Source organism: Anoplophora glabripennis, unplaced genomic scaffold (genome assembly GCF_000390285.2).
Source record: "Anoplophora glabripennis isolate ALB-LARVAE unplaced genomic scaffold, Agla_2.0 scaffold580, whole genome shotgun sequence".
Lineage (NCBI taxonomy): Eukaryota > Metazoa > Arthropoda > Insecta > Coleoptera > Cerambycidae > Anoplophora > Anoplophora glabripennis.
In genome coordinates this window covers 279,614-300,585 of record NW_019416656.1, presented here as the reverse complement: position 1 = coordinate 300,585, position 20,972 = coordinate 279,614, and the positions used below count along the sequence as shown (strand labels likewise).

At 31.8% G+C, this 20,972-nt stretch overlaps 1 protein-coding gene across 1 annotated transcript; it reads right to left on the bottom strand.

The window, feature by feature from the left end:
• Positions 1–878: 878 nt before the first annotated feature.
• LOC108911924 (glycine-rich cell wall structural protein 1.8-like) lies at positions 879–20,745 on the bottom strand. Its single transcript, XM_018717000.1, has 39 exons — positions 20,665–20,745; positions 19,294–19,387; positions 18,343–18,432; positions 17,109–17,168; positions 14,555–14,632; positions 12,020–12,085; positions 9,525–9,596; positions 9,318–9,401; positions 9,167–9,220; positions 9,003–9,050; positions 8,874–8,915; positions 8,707–8,766; positions 8,414–8,455; positions 8,250–8,309; positions 7,944–7,985; positions 7,775–7,834; positions 7,609–7,656; positions 7,480–7,521; positions 7,311–7,370; positions 7,147–7,194; positions 7,014–7,055; positions 6,845–6,904; positions 6,691–6,738; positions 6,565–6,606; positions 6,398–6,457; positions 6,251–6,298; positions 6,094–6,141; positions 5,970–6,011; positions 5,819–5,878; positions 5,675–5,722; positions 5,418–5,459; positions 5,255–5,320; positions 5,131–5,184; positions 4,986–5,033; positions 4,866–4,919; positions 4,688–4,741; positions 4,024–4,197; positions 2,141–2,236; positions 879–1,032 (listed from the first exon to the last, which is right to left on the bottom strand). The coding sequence occupies exons 1-39, from the start codon at positions 20,677–20,679 to the stop codon at positions 947–949; spliced, it is 2,337 nt and encodes a 778-aa protein (XP_018572516.1). The 5' UTR covers positions 20,680–20,745; the 3' UTR covers positions 879–946.
• Between the last annotated feature and the right edge of the window lie 227 nt (positions 20,746–20,972).

Sequence of the window (20,972 nt, the reverse complement as noted above, 5' to 3'; positions counted from 1 at the left end):
ATTTCTGGATCGCTTGCGATATCATCGGTATACATTTATTGGTCTTTCGAGAGCCATATTATTCTCTTCTGTAGAAGAAACTCCGAAGCTGGAAATTGAGCCCTTTGGTTGGCATTTGTATTTGCATTGTGCGCTGATCCACGACATTCCGGTGCATAGCTGTCGTTTCATAAGTGAGTTAAGTATTTCTAAATTCCAGGTAATGCAGGATCTGAATTGTGCATTAGCATTACTTTTAAGTATGGTCTAGTCTTTCCGATATCAATTGAAGAACCAAGAGGATGATAGTATGTACCAGGTTCGGTCGCAGTCGCAGCAACTCAGCACTGAAATATTTGAAAATGAGAGCGCGGGCAAACGCGGCACAAACACAGCCGCACTAGGCGCTCTAGCCATAAATTCAGTTGTCAATAAATGGCTTAGCAGTGCAGTGCAGCAATGCGGAATTTGGTGTAATTCAGGCAATTTTAATTTATTATAGGCACTCATATTACAATTGCCAAAGGGAGAAATAAGGGAGATATTTTGTTTACTAATATTATTACAGCATGGCACTTTGGAGACCTTTTGAAACGAAACAAAACGAAATTTACCATCATTATAATAAAATTGTTTGAGGATATAAATAATTAAAATGTTTTTGGTCAAATGAACACATAATAGAAATTTTCTACACATTATATACAAATTATTATAATTTTTTACCTTCAACAGAAAACTTTTTTAGGGACGTCTATGAAACTTATCAAATTTTACTGCCAGGCGTTTTTTACATGTTCAACTGACTTCGGAAATAGTACAATTAGACACAATTCAACATTATTCGTGTTTCCAGTAGCATCAATACTTTGGCTCGCTGACTGACATAAGAAACGATGTTAGATAACAATAATTTATTATTACGGTTTATTTACATGATAATCTTATTTGGATTTCTATCAACCATTTAAGCCTTGATGCCAAATCCACCTCCGCCTATTCCGATTCCAAAGCCTCCTCCTATTCCAGATCCTCCTCCTCCACCAATTCCAACTAAAATAACAATAATCAGTGTTAAGTATGTGTATAACCACTGAAGTTACTTTTAGTATTACAATCTTGATTTTAATGACATGCAGGTGTATGGTAAGTAACCACTAATGTCTTCAAAGCGTTTAGAGAGAATAACAATAGATTTGAACTTCCTATAGGTTTTTTCCTAACTGGATATTGCGCCCTAGACGTACCTAGAGATTTACGTTTTGGGTATATTTTAACTTTAAGTCAAGTTTAAGTTTTTTTCTTTAAAAATGTATTTAGTCCATTTAACTTTGCGAAAGTCCAAAAATCTTGGAATCATTGGCCATAGCTTTAGAGAAACGTATGTTAAAGTTAAAAAAAAATACATTATAATGCAAAATGACAAGAGGTACATGTGAATATGCGAATATTTTCCCAGTGCACATGAAATGACATTTCGGATGACCCCGCAGAAAAAAGTTTAATGGATTTAAGTCGGGTGACCTAGGTGCCCATAAAACAGGCCTGCCTCATTCTATCTATTGATCACCAAAAGCCTTTGATAAGTATTGAGGTACTAAAGACTTAAATGAAATGATACACAATCGTGCATGTTACTTATTTTCAACATTTTATTTTTAATCCTTAATTTGTGTCTGTTAAGTTATTTCAAATACTTTTGGTACAGTTAAAAAAATAAATGCATGAAATAACTTGTAAGAAATTAAACTCTAGTTGTTATTGCCCATAAACCGATTTATCTCTAAAATGGTTCCAATGATCGAAATAAATACTTTTCTTTCAAAATCTTAAAATAATGGGGTAGGTTGCGAGGGCCGGACCATTTCTGGTGGTTTTAAGGTGGTTTAAAAATTAGAACCCAAAACGTAAAATTGTATGCCTCATTTGGGGTCCGATATTTTCATTAGGAGGAACATAAGGAAAAAAATTATAGAAAGTAGTAATGTTACGCTCTACAGAAATTAGCAGATACTTAGTAATCTGATATTCGTTTCCCTATCATTGAAATCTCTGCAATATTTTAGATGTTCTATAGATTATTCTTTTAGAAAAATGTTTTTCCATATCAGCAAGTTCCATATGACTCCTTTTAATAAATATTTCTAAACAACGTTAATACCTCCTTTTCCTCCTCCAAAACCTCTTCCTTCTCCAACACCAATACCTAAGCCTGATCCAAACCCAGATCCTCCGCCCGACCCTCCTCCAAATCCACCTATAAAAAAAGTAATGATCAATATATTGTCAAATACCGCAGTACGATATTATCTGAAGTTATTTATTTGTGGCATAGTTTTCATTTTTTTTTTCTATTTAGTACAGTCATTGAAGCTTTTCACCTCCGAATTCTTTGAAACTGAACCGAACGACTTGAAATTTGGCAGATAGAGAAAAGGTCAATGAACATTAGTGACATAGCGCCGATTGACGCTTCTACCCTGTTGGGGGTTGGCACCCCTTCTCGGGGGGGGGGGGGGGTTGATTTTTTTTCAAAATAACACTGGGAATCAATAGGGAATAAAATTTTGAGCAAAAAACATTCGAAGAATTTTTTCGAGAAATCAGTAGTTTTTTAGTTATTCACGATTGAAAACTTGGAATTTTGAGTGATAAAAAAACACTTTTTCAAAGTATTTTTCGCGAATAACTCAAAAACTACGCATTTTATTAAAAAAGTGTAATGAACAAAAATGTAGCTTATAAATAAACAAAGAAAATCGTTTTTTAAAAAGTTTTTTATGTCCTATACAAAGCGAAATATGGTTAGTGGAAGGGGACTTGTTTTGGGAGGAATACTCGAATGTATTCAACGTCAAATAACGGAAAAAGGATTAATTTTACGTGTATAACGATCCAGGAGTTTTTTGTTGTACTCAAAAATACCTTTAAAATGAGCACTTATAAAAGTTAATTAGAGCAAAATTGAAGGAGTTATCGTCAAAAACAGATGGGTTGCTCATATTTTTCAGAAATAAAATTAATCGTAGACCCTATGCAATTAGTTTTGTTTTAGTGTTTTTCATACGATCCTGAAGTTAGACCGGTTTAGAATGCGTATTTTTTTAATAATCTACGGTAAAAGTTGAAAACGTATTTTTCATTATTCAAAAAAATTGCCTTATTTATATAGTAACTCTGAAACTATGAAAGATACGTAAAAATGATAGACAACAAAAATGTAGCTTTTTTTCAACAAATATTTTGCTTTTTTATTCCCATAGCGTAAAAAATAAAGGGGATATCGCCGCTAGAAGTAGGTATCCATTTTAGTGAAAAAACGACCTGTGTCAAGCCCTTCGATCCTTTTCCTTTAAAAAACGAAGGACTTAAAAGGTTTTATATGCAAGCGATCTTACAGCTCTTGAAATTATCTTTAAAATGCTTTTTTGTAGGATACTATGGCTTCAAAATTAACCAAGTTATGGCAAAAAAACCAATGACATTTTTTTGGAGCAAACTATGCTTCTCATTTTTGGAACAAAATGTTGGGATTCAAGTGCCCGTAGCAATTTTTTTTATTGATTATATTTAAAAATCGATTATAATAAAAATATTTTACAATAATATTGGTAAAAGGGTAGTTTATAGGAGTTGAAAATTGCAAAAGTAAAATAGAGTGCTTGAACAAGATTATTATCATAAAATGCTTAAAACTTAATTTTTTCAATTTTTTTCACTTAAGGGTAGTTTTTACCCCTAAAAAACAAAAAGTTTCAATCGGGCTTATGTCACTTTTGAACTTGAGTCTAAGATGAACCTTATTCTAAATTTTCTTGAAAATCCAAGCAGTTTCAAAGAATTAGGAGGTTACAGCTGATTTTCAGCTTCAATGACTGTACTAATTTATTTTTTAGGTATTTTGCCACCTGCGAAAAAGTTTTAAAATTAATGGAATAGACCCTTGTCAAGGATTATTTTTATGAAAATAGTTTTGTTTAACTAAAAAATCTCTGAAAAAGTAGACAAACACTTGTACAATATTTTATAGTAAAAGAAATTTACTTCCTGCTCCTATTCCTAGACCCAATCCATTGCCCAAGTCCAAACCTCCTCCTTTCCCTCCTCCAATTCCTAGGCCTAATCCGGAGCCCAATCCGAAGCCACCACCTTTAGCGGCACCAGCGCCTATTCCAAATCCAGAGCCTAAACCTATACCGGATACTCCTCCAGAACCAACTAAATTGTTAATGATAAAATTAATTAATCGTTTATATAAATATATTACCACTTGTGAAGATATTCAAAAATAAATTATTTATTGCGCCAAAAGAATCGGTTAATTGTTTTTGTAAGATTATTTTTGGATAACTAAAATTTTTACATTTTGTCACAGCAAAAACTAAAATAATTCCACAAATAAATTATATCAGGCTCTTTTATCTCCTACAGACTATAACAAGTTAAAAGCTGAAATTTGTTTCGGCTAGGCATAGTAAAAACATCATAAAGTACTATTTTATATATCAACGATTCGAAATAATACCAGTCTCATTTTCATGGAGAATATAAGCGGAACTTTTGTGTTTTTCTATGTATTTATTGTGTAAATAGGAGAGTTTGCCATTGTTTTAAATAAACAGATATTTAATTTGATCAAGTAAATACATACAGTGCATTTTTTCTTTTACAATATAATCCTTCGAGTGTGATTTTATCGAAAACTTACCTCCTTGTCCAAATCCTGCTCCTTGACCACCTCCGGAACCTCCTCCAAATCCACCTAAATGAAGAGGTTATTCCAACATAAGTCTTTTACTTATAGAACCAACTCATTTATAATTATTGTTACCGGCATTTTAAGTTTATAATTAGGCGTAAACTATTTGTTGATAGAAAACTCTTACCTCCTTGTCCAAATCCGCTGCCTGAACCACCACCCAATCCTTCACCAATGCCACCTAAAATAGTAATAAATTGAAGCTGATTCTTATTTTCTAGGTTATGAACAATTGTCCATTATTCACCTCCTTTTCCAAATCCTCCCCCACTACCTGAACCACCTCCTTGTCCACCTACAATAGGGTATCTCTATATAACAACTCTAAGGACTATAACTGAGATAGCAGCATATTTAAACGAAAAAAACAAAGAAATCTCTCAAAGGCTTACCTCCAATGCCTTCACCAATTCCTGTTCCGACATCTAATCCTCCTCCAACTCCATCTAAAATTGTAATTATAAATTATTAAGCTATTATCTGCAAAAAACACTAGCAGAAACTGATGTAACTCACTTCCTTCTCCAAATCCACTACCTTCGCCAAATCCTCCTCCAATTCCTGAACCCCCTCCTTCTCCACCTAAAATATCCCGTATATATAAATTTCCTAATTCTTATTCAGAATTAGTTTTAATATATGAATAATTTGGTGTTTAAAATATTTGTCAATAACTTGCCTGCTACTCCTTTACCACTTCCCGAGCCTCCTCCACTACCCCCTAAAAAATATTTTATAAAGAATTTCTAAGTGCTAACTACTTCTTCATTTGCATTTACTTGAACTCTCTATATCACTATTTATTATTGACTGAATTACGTTTTACTTTATTCACATATTTCCAGGATTCTGATTCTGATTGTTATTACTAATAAAACCCCAGGATTATTTTGTCATTGATGCTTAAGTATATATTCAAAAATCAAGAAATCTTACCTCCCGCGCCAGTTCCTACGCCACCTCCCAATCCTCCTCCAATGCCACCTAAAATGATTTTTTATTAGGCTCTTTCTATTCGAAACCCTTATATCTACTGCTTATGTAATCATTGAAAAAACTTTGCCGTTTCTAATGACTTACTTCCTTGTCCTAATCCTGCTCCCTCACCAAATCCTTCTCCACTACCTGCACCACCTCCATCTAAAAATATGATCAGTAAAGAACTTTCTAGACTAATAATAGGTTAATTTTCAAGAGTACACTATACAAGTTATGAGTTTTAGTTTCTTACCTCCTTGCTCTAATCCTGCACTTTCACCAAATCCTTTCCCGTCTAAAATAGGTTATTGTTATTAAAAAGGACACCAATTATTGTGTTACTACCTAAATATCAATTGCGAATAAAGAAATCTTACCTCCCCCTCCAATTCCAACGCCACTTCCCAATCCTCCTCCAATGCCACCTGAAATTATTTTTATTGATATCTTCCACCTCTCTTTATTTAAGTGTTTTAAGTACTACTATTGCATATTTAATTTTGAAGTATCTGTTGTGAGATCAAGAAATCTTACCTCCCCCGCCAATACCAACACCTCCTCCCAATCCTCCTCCAACGCCACCTGAAATAATCTTTTATTAGGATTCTCTACCTTTCTTTATTAAAGCTTGAAATCCTCAGATATGATTTTGGGAAATATTTCATAGTTCCAGTAACTTACTTCCTTGTCCTAATCCTGCTCCTTCACCAAATCCTTCTCCACCACCTAAGCCTCCTCTACCTAAAAATATCATTCATAAAGAATAATTGAAAATCAAATAAGTTAATATTAATAATGAACGAATTTTTCAGTTTATATTAAATAAATTATAAGCTTCAGTTTCTTACCGCCTTGCCCTACTCCTGCGCCTTCACCAAATCCTTTTCCACCTAAAATACAATATTGTTAATAAGAAACACAAGAATTATTATGTCATTGTGAATTAAATATATATTTCAATCAAAAAGTCTTACCTCCCCCGCTAATTCCTACACCTCCTCCCAATCCTCCTCCAGTACCACCTGAAATAATTTTTTATTAGTTTTTTATATCTCTTTTTATTTAAAGGTTTATAAATGGCTATATAATTCTGCTCATTCAATTTCGTAATTTCCAACACTAACTTACTTCCTTGTCCTAATCCTGCTCCTTCACCAAATCCTTCTCCACCACCTGAACCTCCTCCAACTGAAAAAAGTAATCGATAAAGAATCCTTAGTAAATAATTAATCAGTTATTTATACCAATAATATGTTAATATATAAGTTTACATAATAAATGAGCTTCAGTATCTTACCTCCTTGTCCTAATCCTGCTCCTTCTCCAAATCCTTTTCCACCTGAAATATGTTACATATTGTTAATAAGAAGGACACCAACATGTTTTGTAAATAAGCCTTAAATATCCGCTTAGAAATCAAGAAATCATACCTCCTCCGCCAATTCCTACACCTCCTCCCAATCCTCCTCCAATAACACCTGAAATAATTTTTTTATTAGGGTTTCTATCTCTCTATTTAAAGGTTTATAAACGTCAATATAACTCTGCTTATTCAATTTTTGAAAATATTTCGTAGTTTCCAGCACTAACTTACTTCCTTGTCCTAATCCTGCCCCTTCACCAAATCCTTCTCCACCACCTGAACCTCTTCCAACTGAAAAAAGTCATCGATAAAGAATCCATAGTAAATGATTAATCAGTTGTTTATAGCAACAATAAGTTAATACATAAGTTCACATAAAAAATGAACTTCAGCATCTTACCTCCTTGTTCTAATCCTGCTCCTTCTCCAAATCCTTTGCCACCTGAAATATGTTATTTTTAATAGGAAGGTCACCAACATGTTTTATAAATGAGTCTTTAATATCTATCCAGAAATCAAGAAATCATACCTCCTCCGTCAATACCTACACCTCCTCCTAATCCTCCTCCAATACCACCTGAAATAATTTTTTATTAGGGATTTCTATCTATGTTTATTTAAAGACTTATAAACGTCGATGTAACTCTACTTATTCAATTTTTGAAAATATTTCGCAGTTTCCAGCACGAACTTACTTCCTTGTCCTAATCCTGTTCCTTCACCAAATCCTTCTCCACCATCTGAACCTCCTCCAACTGAAAAAAGTCATTGGTAAAGAATCCTTAGTAAATAATTAATCAGTTATTTATACCAACAATAAGTTAATATATAAGTTCACATAAAAAATGAGCTTCAGTATCTTACCTCCTTGTCCTAATCCTCCTCCATCTCCAAATCCTTTTCCACCTGAAATATGTTATTGTTATTATTAACTTCTTATGAAGCACACCAACATATTTTGTAAATGAGCCTTAAATATCCGTTCAGAAACCAAGAAATCATACCTCCTTCGCCAATCCCTACACCTCCTCCCAATCCTCCACCAATACCGCCTGAAATAATTTTTTATTAGGGATTTCTATCTCTGTTTACTTAAAGATTTATAAACGTCGATATAACTCTGCTTATTCAATTTTTGAAAATATTTCGTAGTTTCTAGCACCAACTTACTTCCTTGTCCTAATCCTGTCCCGTCACCAAATCCTTCTCCATCACCTGAACCTCCTCCAACTGAAAAAAGTCATCGATAAAGAATCCTTAGTAAATAATTAATCAGTTATTTATGCCAATAATAATTTAACATAAGTTCACAAAAAAGAGCTTCAGTATCTTACCTCCTTGTCCTAATCCTGCTCCTTCTCCAAATCCTTTTCCACCTGAAATACGTCATTGTTAATAAAAAAGACACCGACATGCTTTGTAAATGAGCCTTAAATATCTGATCAGAAATCAAGAAATCATACCTCCACCACCGATTCCTATACCTCCTCCTAATCCTCCTCCAATACCACCTGAAATAATTTTTTATTAGGGTTTTATATCTCTCTTTATTCAAATGTTTATAAAGGTCTATATAACTGCTTATTCAATTTTTGAAAATATTTCGTACTTTCTAGCACCAACTTACTTCCTTGTCCGAATCCTGCCCCGTCACCAAATCCTTCTCCACCACCTGAACCTCCTCCAACTGAAAAAAGTCATCGATAAAGAATCCTTAGTAAATAATTAATCAGTTATTTATACCAACAATAATTTAATACATAAGTTCACAAAAAAAGAGCTTCAGTATCTTACCTCCTTGCCCTAATCCTGCTCCTTCTCCAAATCCTTTTCCACCTGAAATACGTTACTGTTAATAAAAAAGACACCGACATGCTTTGTAAATGAGCCTTAAATATCTGATCAGAAATCAAGAAATCATACCTCCTCCGCCGATTCCTATACCTCCTCCAAATCCTCCTCCAATACCACCTGAAATAATTTTTTATTAGGGTTTTATATCTCTCTTTATTCAAATGTTTATTAAGGTCTATGTAACTCTGCTTATTCAATATTTGAAAATATTTAAGTTTCAAGCACTAACTTACTTCCTTGTCCTAATCCTTCACCAAATCCTTCTCCACTACCTGAACCTCCTCCAACTGAAAAAACTCATCAATAAAGAATCCTCAATAAATAATTAAACAGTTATTTATACCAACAATAGGTTCATATAAAAAATGAGCTTCAGTAACTTACTTCCTTGTCCAATGCCTGCTCCTTGTCCAAATCCTGCGCCTTCACCGAATCCTTCTCCACTACCAAAACCACCACCAGCTCCACCTAAAATAAATTATCTTTAAGAGATTCAAATATTTTTGTAAAATTTTGGAAATAACTTATTATATAATTATAACTTATTATATAATTATTTAGAATGTTTTTTTTTTAATTCAAACATATTACCTCCAAATCCTTTTCCTCCTCCTCTACCGCCGCCAGCACCTAAACCTAATCCAATACCAAGTCCTTCACCATCTGAATATATTTTTTATTAATTAATTTCTTGTAATAAGGATAGTATTGATGTGTGTACCTCGCATAAAGCGGGTTGTGTACCTTTGTTTTAACAGATTTATGTTGATATAGTGTTTGTTTTTGTCAAAAAAATCACTAATCCAAATAGTATGATAGTCCATTGAAATGTTACATTTTTTTAGGTTTAGCGTGCAAAAGTCGGAGCACGCAATTTTATTTTTTAGATGTCAATAAGGGGGTTAGTGTAAAGTTAAATCATGTTATCAAATGTTTGTGGGGTCGCAACCCTTGTGCATCGGCCGCCATCTTGTAAAAATGGCTGCGAATAGTTTTTATACTACTACTTACTATATCGGGCAAACTATTCGCCGCATAGAAAATTTGTAAATACATTTTTTGTTGCAAATTAAATTCTCTACAAATGTAGTACCGTAACTTTTAGTCGTAGAACCAACAATAACAAAGTTATTAACAAAAACAGATAAAAATTTGGAGACGAATTTTCTTTTGGTCGTTATAACTTTTTTTCTGGTCATTTTACAAAAAAATTACATCAGAGCATTTTGATAGAGGGGTTTTCAAGGAATAATTTCCATTACAAACTTTTTTCAAATTTGATTTATTTATTAGGGTTTTACAGTGATGCTAAACTTACACTATGCTCCAGTACTAGTAAGTATACATTAATATGATTGATTAGGCATAGTTTTCTCTCATCTTTCCATTATATTTATAAGAAACATTTTAATGATTGACATTGCAATGTTGTTAATTAGTTATTGACTCTTTTCCCCACCACCTACGAGGTAGAGTCTGGTGGCGCGTTTTTTTTTACGTCGTATCCCTAGTAAGCAGAATCCACGGACATTTTCTAGCTGACAGAATAATTAGTGTAATTAAAAATATCGAAATATATTTCCTGTGTCCTCAGTCTCTTTGATGGGCCAGGCTGCGACTCAGAATCTGGTTGAGCTTCCGATATTGAATTGTTGAGGAAGGATGGAGAATGAAGTGGCGTCATTGTTGGCAGTTCATCTTCAAAATCATTCTCCTCGATCAATTTTGATATCTTCATTATGTTGCTGCATGTCTTCCCAGAACAATTCAGGCACACTGCAGAACATTTGGGCATGCCTTCCGACATCCACACATTGCTCCACAGTTTCCTTTGGATCGGCAGAATATCAACTTTAGAAGCTCAAGGGGTGCTAGAGGTTTTGAACTTTGAACAGGCATCAATATTTGTCCATACTTTTTCCAGACCCAGTCTTGAGGGTCGATGTAATTCCCGAGCCACAAGTGGACCTGATGATAGACTCGGAAAAATAAAATATGTGCAAGCGGGCTGTGTCTTGTGTTGGAGGAAGTGAAGACAAATTAAATGTATTATTTGTCACTGACTTGGCAAATCGTTTATATCTAAGACTGTCAAGAAAATCATCATCTTTATTGTCGCCATATAAAGAGATGAAAAAATGTTCGCCAACGGCAGTGAGCAAAGTAGGGTCGACTCTCTCATTGAGGAATAACTCTGTTCCACTAGCTAACTCAGGACGTGTCTCTTGACGGTCAATATAATTGTTCGGCTCTACGTCCTTTTGACGGTTTAATTAAATACATTTGAATGTGTTCTTACAAATGCCGTGAGCAAGACAAGAATGTCGATATCTTCGGCGACAATAGTGACTGAATCGAACGAATGGGATACAGCAAGAGCGGAGCGAACGATAAGGGTATCTGCATCTGATTCTGCTTGGTCGACACTGAAACCCACCTCTTGCCTAAAAAATTCAAAATAATGTCCACAAAACTCAAAATACTTTTCACAATTAAATACGTCACGTACGAACGTGATAGCACAACTGGAAGAAAACTTTGAAGGACACCTCCTATGCCTAATCATTCGTATTAATGTATACTTACTAGTACTAGAGAATAGTGTAAGTTTCGCATTGCTGTAAAACTCTAATAAAAAAATAAAATTTGAAAAAAATTTGTAATGGAAATTATTTCTTGAAAACCCCTCTATAGAAATGCTCTGATGTAATTTTTTTGTAAAATGACCAGAAAAAAAGTTATAACGACCAAAATAAATTCGTTCCCAAATTTGTATCTATGTTCGTTATTAACTTTGTTATTTTTGGTTCTACGACTAAGAGTTACGTAGAGAATTTGCAACAAAAAATATATTTACAAATTTTCTGCGCGACAAATGGTTTGCCCGATATAGTAAGTAGTAGTATAAAAACCATTCGCAGCCCTTTTTACAAGATGGCGGCCGATGCACAAGGGTTGCTACCCCACAAAGATGGATTTAACTTTACACTAACCCCTTCTTGACATCCAAAAAATAAAATTGCGTGCTCTGACTTTTGCAACCCTAAATGTAACTTTTCAATGGACTATGAGTAGTAATGACTTACCTCCTTGCCCAAATCCTACGCCTTGTCCAAATCCTGTACCACCAACAAAATCTCCTCCAACGCCACCTAATATAAACTATTTCGTTTTAGAAAATATTTAATATTTATATTTATAAATATTTAATTAATATTAATACAGTCCGTACGATATTTGTTGAGATAGAATTGCAAGGAGACCCCTGCTTCACTTTCTTGCCGCATTCGACACCCGAGGTAGAAAGACATTGGCAGCGTGGCTTTCACCGTAGCAGTTTGCAGTACATACTGTGTTTTGCAGTTACGAAGACGTGTTTCTTCGTAAGCGTATCGTCTTGTGCGTTTCCAGTGTAATTTTTTATCAAAATAAATCAATGTAGGCGAAAAAGAAAGGAATTTAATTTCCAGTCGAAGAGTATCGTGTTATAACGAATATAATTATTTCAAGACAATTTGTCCAAACGAAAATAAAATACAATTAAAAAACCGTGTTGTATCTGCTATAGGAGTATTTTTAGCCACTATATGGAGAATTTTACACATTTTAATCCAAAAAATTTACTTTATATATGTATTATTACCTTAAGTATATTTTAATATACTAAAAATAACGATGAAAATTTCAAGTCCCTCACCTTCTGTGGTAAATTGTTATAGAAATTACGATAATAGAACTTTATTGGCTTATTCTTTTCTTGGAATTCTATCTTTATAACAAATATTGTATGGATTGTAATTCTGATTCTGACAAAAAAATATATACAGGGTGTGCCATTTAACACTCCCGCTGCCAATATCTCCAAAATGAAAAAATCTGTTTTAGTTCCGGAAACTGGGGTTGTTAGGTCCCTCGAAAAGCTTCAAACTGCAGTTAGAATTATTACTTCAAATATTTCTGTATAGATGGCGTGGTGATACTAAAAAAATTTTTGATTCCTCCAACATGGAAATGTGGCCCATCTGAAAAATCGTTAAATTTTGAGAAATTTTTGTAATATAAAGTTTTAACCAATATTTACTTGTTTTGAAAACATGTAGACTTCAATATGCAATGTACGATGTAACAGGAAAATCCATTATTTTATTTAAAGCACACTGAGACAAAATATTCTTTTAAAATATTGTTGTAATGGTTTTTTTTCACACCACTTACTAACTAACAGACAATAAATTATAAAAATACAAATGATCAACTACAGAAAAAGTAACAGAAAGTATTTAAAATAATAACGGAGATGTAGATGTAGTTACTGAAATAAGTTTAAACAAAGATTATAATAAATGTTCAAAATTACGTGCTTCAACATACAAGCTCTTAATAAATTGTCACGATCTAAAACCGCCGTAGTTGATAAATTGATAAAATACAGTTCGTCTCTGCCCCTTATAAAATTTATCATTGTACAATGTGTTTTTCTGTAGTGGGTCATTTATTTTTTATAATTTTATGTTTGTTAGTTAGTATATAATGTGTAACAAGTAAATATTGGTAAAAACTTTATATTACTCAAAATTTAACGATCTTTCAGATGGACCATTTCCACGTTGCAGGAATCAAAAACTTTTTTAGTATCGCCACGCCATCTACACAAAAAGATTTGAACTAACAATTCTAACTGCAATTTGAAGCTATTTGAAAGTCCTAACAACCCCAGTTTCCGAAACTAAAATAAATTTCATTTCAAAGATATTGGCAGCGGGAGTGTTAAATGGCACACCCTGTATGTCATATCATATCTATATCATGAATTTTGAATTATTTGAAACTAAAGCAACTGGCTATTAATCAAAGTATACCTGTAATACTCGACGTTAATTATTATCGATGTAAGTTGGATTACTTCGAATAGGTTCTTTCACATATAGTTTTAATTATTGTGAACAAATAGGAAAAATAATTTATTAAGATCGATATTTGTTATGTTACACTATACACTATAACCGTAGCTACTTACGTACAAGATGTATCATGAATTTCGAGACAAGCTATCAATTTTCTTTCTAAGGACTATCATCCTTCAAAGAAGAAACATAAGTTTTGATAAACTATTCAATAACAGCTTTATTGGAGACACATTCTCTAAACTTGGTACGGTGGTTTTATACATTAAAAAGTATTAGACTGAAGGGAGTGTTATTTTAGAGACTTAGGTAAATTAATTCCAATCAAAATGGTTCATGTGCAAAAACCTTTGCAATGATGCTAGGAGCACTAGACCATAGATGAAAGCTAATTATTTCGCTTTAATTTCTACACCTAGTCTGCGTACAAAATATTAAACTGGATTGATTTTCGTCTGTATTTTATGTTCTATTTTCGAAAAGAGTCATTTGCAAAAAGTCATACTTTTGTCTTTGTTTACTTATTGCGAGAATAATAATAATCAGCAGTGATCGTTAGTTGCAAAACCGCTATTACAAGTTGTATATTACAATATTTTTAATTCCAGTCTTTCTTATGGCGACCTTTGAAACAGTGATACCGAGTTCGACAGTCGATATGGAATTTAGTAAATTATAATTATTTTAGAATTAGCTTTTTAATATATTATTTATTACCTCCGAATCCTCTTCCCTCTCCTCCACCACCACCTGAGCCTATTCCAACACCAAATCCTCCACCCGTGCCTTCACCACCTGAAAAAAATACTTTATAACTAAATAGTCTACTATTTACTTTAATTTCTACTTTCAAAATTATCATTTATTTTAGGTGGACTTTTATGAAGTTTCCCTATTCGTAAAATTAACCGTTTTTTCAAAAAAATGGAGAGAAACAGTGATTAGCCTCAAACCATGTGTATTTTATAGTACGAAAGATAAAGCAACAATATTTATAGGGGGGGATAGCTAGACCCCTAAGCTTCCCATCCATACATTCAAAGTGGCTTAATTGCATACAAGGTGCTAGAAATATAATGCCGAGTTTAGTTAATTTCAAATAAGTCGGTTTCGAATGATATCAAGGTATCATGGTATCAATGGTATCAAGGTTCCCTACGACTATTTCAACATTTTTAAGCCAAATAATAAACAAAGTAAATATTTTCTTCTTTAGGATAACTATTGTAGTTTCCTGAATTTGGAAAATGTGATACTAAAAATTGTGCACGAAATATCTATATAACATGCGCTTACAGTCAAATTTAAAAAACAACAAATTTAAGTTTGTTGAAACATCGAAATTATTTAAGAGTTTTTAATCAAGTTAAAATACAACAAGTAATGGCATATGGATATATGGTGACAAAATAGTAAGGATAATTTGGGTGACAGCGGGATGAAAAGTGACAGTGTATAATGATACGAAAATTATATTGAATTCTCAGTATAAAGGAATAAAAAGTGTCCACAAAATAATGTAATGTAGTTAAATAATAATAAAATGGTATTAAAAATGGTAAACTAAAAATGTATAAATTATAAATTAATCTGATTGGTTGAGATTGAAAACGATATATTAATAAACATTGTAATTAGATATAAGAGAGCGGTGAGAAAGAAAATGATAAAAAAAGGTGGTGTTCAAGGAGACAGAAATAAATAGGAGGAGAATCAAGAAGTAAAAAGAGGAATTAGAAGGTATACAAATCATAGCAATTAAAAGAAGTTTAAAATAAGAAGAAGTGCAATAAAATACAGAAGATCAAAAGAAAATCATATGAACTACCAAGAAAAAGACAAGTGTTGAGGAGGAGAAGAGTATTAACGAAAAGTAATCAAGCACAAAGTTATTGTGGGATATTTAAAAAACAATAAAGAAAGAAGAGAACAGTGAAAGTCAGGAAATAGGAAAGAAGATATTTGGCAGAAAGGACATTAGGGTGAAGTCTAAATTGACAGAGAACTCCATATAATCATAATACTGTCAGGTTAGTAAAACATCATTTTGAATTGTCGTAACCATTTAGAAAAGGAAAGGAGCAGTACGAGCTAGGGAGGTGATTCAGACAGTGGCAGTCAATGGAGTGGAGTAGGACACAGAAGGAGAACAAGACAAAATAGAGGAGAGTTCGAGTGAAAAGAGACAGGAGAGAGATTACAGGAAGGACATTACTAGTGAGGAAAACATAGACAAAAGGACAACAAAAGTGTAGTATAGATAACAAGAAACTATAAGTTTATAGAATAAGTCATTAGCAATAATTTAGCTCAGGAATTAGGAAGGTTTTTATAAATTTATAACCTGTTATTATAATATACGAATTTCAAAGTCAATTAAAACGATACTATTTAGTTTATTTTTTAACAAATGCAAAGAAATAAAATTAATTAAATATTAAACATTTTCTTCATAATTAATTTCAAAAAGCTTTAGAACCGACTACTGAGATATCAACATGCTCTATAAAAATTTTATTATATAATTTGCAGAAAGTGCAGTAGTAGTCTAGTTGTCATTAAAATTATTAAATTTTTATGAATATAATTAAATTATAATTTGAGAATAATTTTTAAAAAAATATATAATGAATTAATTTACATTTAAAGATTCAAAATCAAATTAAGTGACATATAAAAAGAGCTAGCTTGGTAAGTATAGAACATAATTTATTGTGATATTTTTTAAGAATACTATAGGAAAATTCAAAATCTAAATATTTTAAATACATTTCACATGTTAAATAAATATTTATAATACTATAAATTGGCGCCTAACATTATTTATTAAATAAACTACACAGAACAAACAAAACTAAATTATAATAAATAAAACACAAAAAGATAATTATTTGTAGTATTATAATATATTTATGGTATGACGCTATAATAAAATGGGCGATTCCTCAATTAATTTTTTTCCTTTTTTTTCTAAAATTTAACAACTTCTTTTCTTATCCTTAATTAACTGACAAATATTCCTTTCCATTATCGAAACGTACTGCAGGAATACTCTGTATTTTTTATTTTGTTCCATATCATTTTGTGCAGAAAATACACTGCCGTTTTAAAAAAAATCGGTTTTGCGGATGCATATACTGATTCCGCGGAAAGTTGTACTTATTTTATTCCAGTCAAATATCCCAACAAAGCAGTAAATTGAAATAGAAGGAGATTATGAACAACCTTATAAATACTTCTAAGTGAAATCTAAAGCTTTATTATAACTCACCTCCCTTTCCAGAACCTCCTCCGAGCCCTAAACCCAAACCTAAGCCTCTTCCAAAGCCCCCTAGAAAAAAATGTCATTAATGTGCATCTTTATACTATCTTTAATAGTTAAGATATGTATACTAAAGTCATTTGGATGTTAACCTCAGTACTTGAATACTTTGGAAACATAATTTACGTATCTGTTTTATTTATGATTAACTTCACTTTCATTAAATTACTTGCAAAATATAATGCTAAAAATTCTGTGGAAATAAATATGAAATAAGATAATAATAAATATTCTAAAATACGTTCACTTAGGAACTGAGGACAGGTTCATAAAGGTAGTATGTAGTTTTGGAAGTGTAGGAATTTCAAATTACTAAAAACATGTGACATGTAAACAATTATTTCTACATTAACCAAATCGGATGTAAAGTATTTGGGTGTTACTCTAGATTCTAGTCTAAACTGGACAGCACATATTTATGTCCAGAACTAATTAACACAAATATTCCTGTTAAGACAACTGCGACCTTCAGTTGATAAGTGTAATGATAATGGTATATTACTCATTAGTTCATAGTTATTTGACATGTCATTGCACTTTGGGGTAATTCTAGTAGTACCCAAAAAACTTTCATTCTGCGGTTTGTCTAATTGCTGGTGTATGTAGAACTACTGCCAGTGGCGATTTATTTAAAAAAAAAATAGGATTTTACCACTTCCATGCCTTTTTATATATGAATCCTTACTTCTTATTCATAAAAATGTCTGAAATTTGGTCAAACATTGCAACGTACACCAACACTATACCAGGCATGCTGATGTTATTCCATTTTCCCGGATTAACATTATAAAAAATAATAACAAATTGGACTTTATAACAACTTTGTCAGTCATTTTAAATACAATAAAATCAAACAGATGTCTTGTAAAATCTTTCAAAAGTTTGTTAATGTTGTTTTTTTATCTATTGACGATTTTAATTCATATATGTGTACCAGTACCTTTATAAGTACCAGACTTTGTGACTGAAAATGTACTTATGTCATTAAACTTCTATTCTATTCTAATCTCAATTTTATCCCTTTAGTAAATTAGAAAATATAGCGATATAAATATGGAAGGTATTCAATATATTCTGAATTATAGCGTAAGTATTGTAGTAATACGACAGTTCATACACTTAACTTCCCATCACCATTTTAAACAAAAGTTCATCTCTTTGAATTTTGTATAACAGAACTTACCTCCTTTTCCAAGTCCTATGCCACGACCTTCTCCTTCATCACCACCCAATCCTCCTCCAATACCAAAACCAAAGCCACTTCCGAAACCAGCTAAAAAAGCATTTGTTATTTATTTATTTTCTCAGTTTATCAGCTATTTAATAATTTTATTAATAACTCTATTATTATTTTTAAGATGTTCCATTGAATTTTATCTCACAGTGGCACACTTTTTGTGTAATTGTTGTTAAAGCCCGAACAGAGAGAAAAGAAAGGAGATTGCAATAGTCGTTGATTTTCCTAATATCTTTAGCGCCTACCATTTGATGCCAGGTGTTCTGCCAGAACAAGTGTTTATTCAACCTTACAAAATTTTAATGTGGACCTTGGTTTACGGGACGTTACAACACTTTTAGCCCTGTGTGAGATTTTTTCGTTTAAGCTATGATTAGCAGTTGGCATTCTTAAAAAAATTAGTACATTTTGTTTAAACGTTTTCTTAATTTACTAATATAACTGCAGAAGGAAAAACTGGAATAAACAAATAAATAATGAAAATCAATGTTACATACAATTAAATTTCAATTTTTTGTAACTTTGACACACTTCTTTGAAAAAGAAAAGTAACAAATCTGAGATTGGCAGCTTCATCTACTTTTTCCACCAATTTGTGTAACTAGAAATGTTAGCTTATTTTAATTGTTTTATATTTTTTATTGTAATGATACAAATTACAAATTTCAAAAACTTTTATTTTTCAAAATGTGCCCTGTTATTTGACTTTAATTTGTATTTGTAAGGTCATTCTGGAATAAGCCAAATACCTATTTGATTATGGATATATATGGATAAGCGAATTATCCTTAAAGTTCAATAAACTAAGGATATTAAAATAGTTAAAAAAGCGACTTAATCTTTAAATTATTACCGTACAAAGTCTCCAGATGAGACCCTTTTATTATGATAACATACCTTGAGCTTCCCTTTTAGCAAAATGATGGTTCTCAGTGTATACTTCAGGTCTTGCGGTACAGCTTATTAGAAGTAAACATAAAACCATACAGGTCTGTAAAGAAGGTACAAGAAGAATTAAAATCTCTCCTACAAAATACGTTTTCTATTATTGTGAATTAAAAAAGATAAAACGATATCTAAATCTGAGGACTATATAAAAAACATAAGATTGAGGATATAAATTAAATAAAAATTATTGTTATTAATATACTACATGTGTACATATAATATACTTTTTACTACAATTTACGAATAATACAAAAAATTAAAAATCGAAACATTTAATTTTAGCATATTAATTCTGATAAAAGTTTATTAAATACAAGGATACTAACAAATAGATAAGTAAAATAATATATAATTCTATTAAAACTAAACACATAATTAGTCAAATTAATATTTAAACTACCAGTTTATATTTTCTTTGAATAGCTAATTTCCAGAGTAATACAGGGTGGTCCGAACTTTATGCAGAAAACTTCGAGGGCAGATAGATCTCTTTAAAATAATATGTGTTTGCCTTATAAACATACGTCTGGAACGGCACCGTTTTAGAGATACAGGGAGATTTGTAAAAAAAATTGATATCTCCGGAATCTATTAACCGATCTCAATAAAATTTGGTACATATAATGTATGATAGTAGGCCTTATATTCCCCGAAATATAAGCTTTAAAGGTTCAACCAGTGGTGTACAACTGGACAGGGGTCACCCCTTTTTTACAAAAAAATCTACGCCACTGCATTTTCTACATGTCATGGTAACTGATTTATATTTTAATGCACAAAAAACGTAAAAAAAGGTGACTTTTTCCCCAAGATTCACCGTTCTCAAGTTATTCATACCAATACAATCCCCTTGTGGCAGACACTTCTAACGATAATATTACAAGAATATTTGCTTATGTCTAAAAGTACGTGCAATTTGAAAGCACATCAACAAAATTATTTACACTCCTTTCTACACCACTTGTGAGGTAGTGTGCGATATAAAAAAAAAAATCAATTTTTTTAAAAACCTCAACACCGTGTATATCTAAAACGAGGCCGTTCTCGACCTATGTTTATAAGGCAAACACATTATTTTAAAGAGATCTATCTACCCTCGAAGTTTCCTGCATAAAGTTAGGACCACCCTATACACATATTTCTTAAATAATTTTAAAATTGTTAAACCATGCGTGTTCTTTAAGTTTATGTAAAAATATAAATAAATATAAAAAGTTTTAAATTAATTTAGAACATACACTGAATACAGTATATAATGTAACTTTTCATTTTACGTATGTTTTTAACTCGAAAATGAAATGGTAAAGCGTAATGACTTACTTTAAAAACACCCATCTTAAAAAATAGTCTAATCAAACACTGTCGTGTATTCCGAGATGTTAGGCTTCACATATACCACACCACAATGCGATTATTTAATTTTGGGAAATATTTTATATCTGCTAAGTTCAAGGCTGATTGCTTACTTCTTTCTATTTAAAAATACAAATCCTACAGCAGCGTAATATTTGTATGTGCCTGATATCTTCTTTCTACTTAAGTTATGTATAGGTGTTGAATACTTATTTAAATTTTTAATTTGGTAGGGATTTCATTATGCAAGAAGGCGAAAATTAAGAATTTTATGC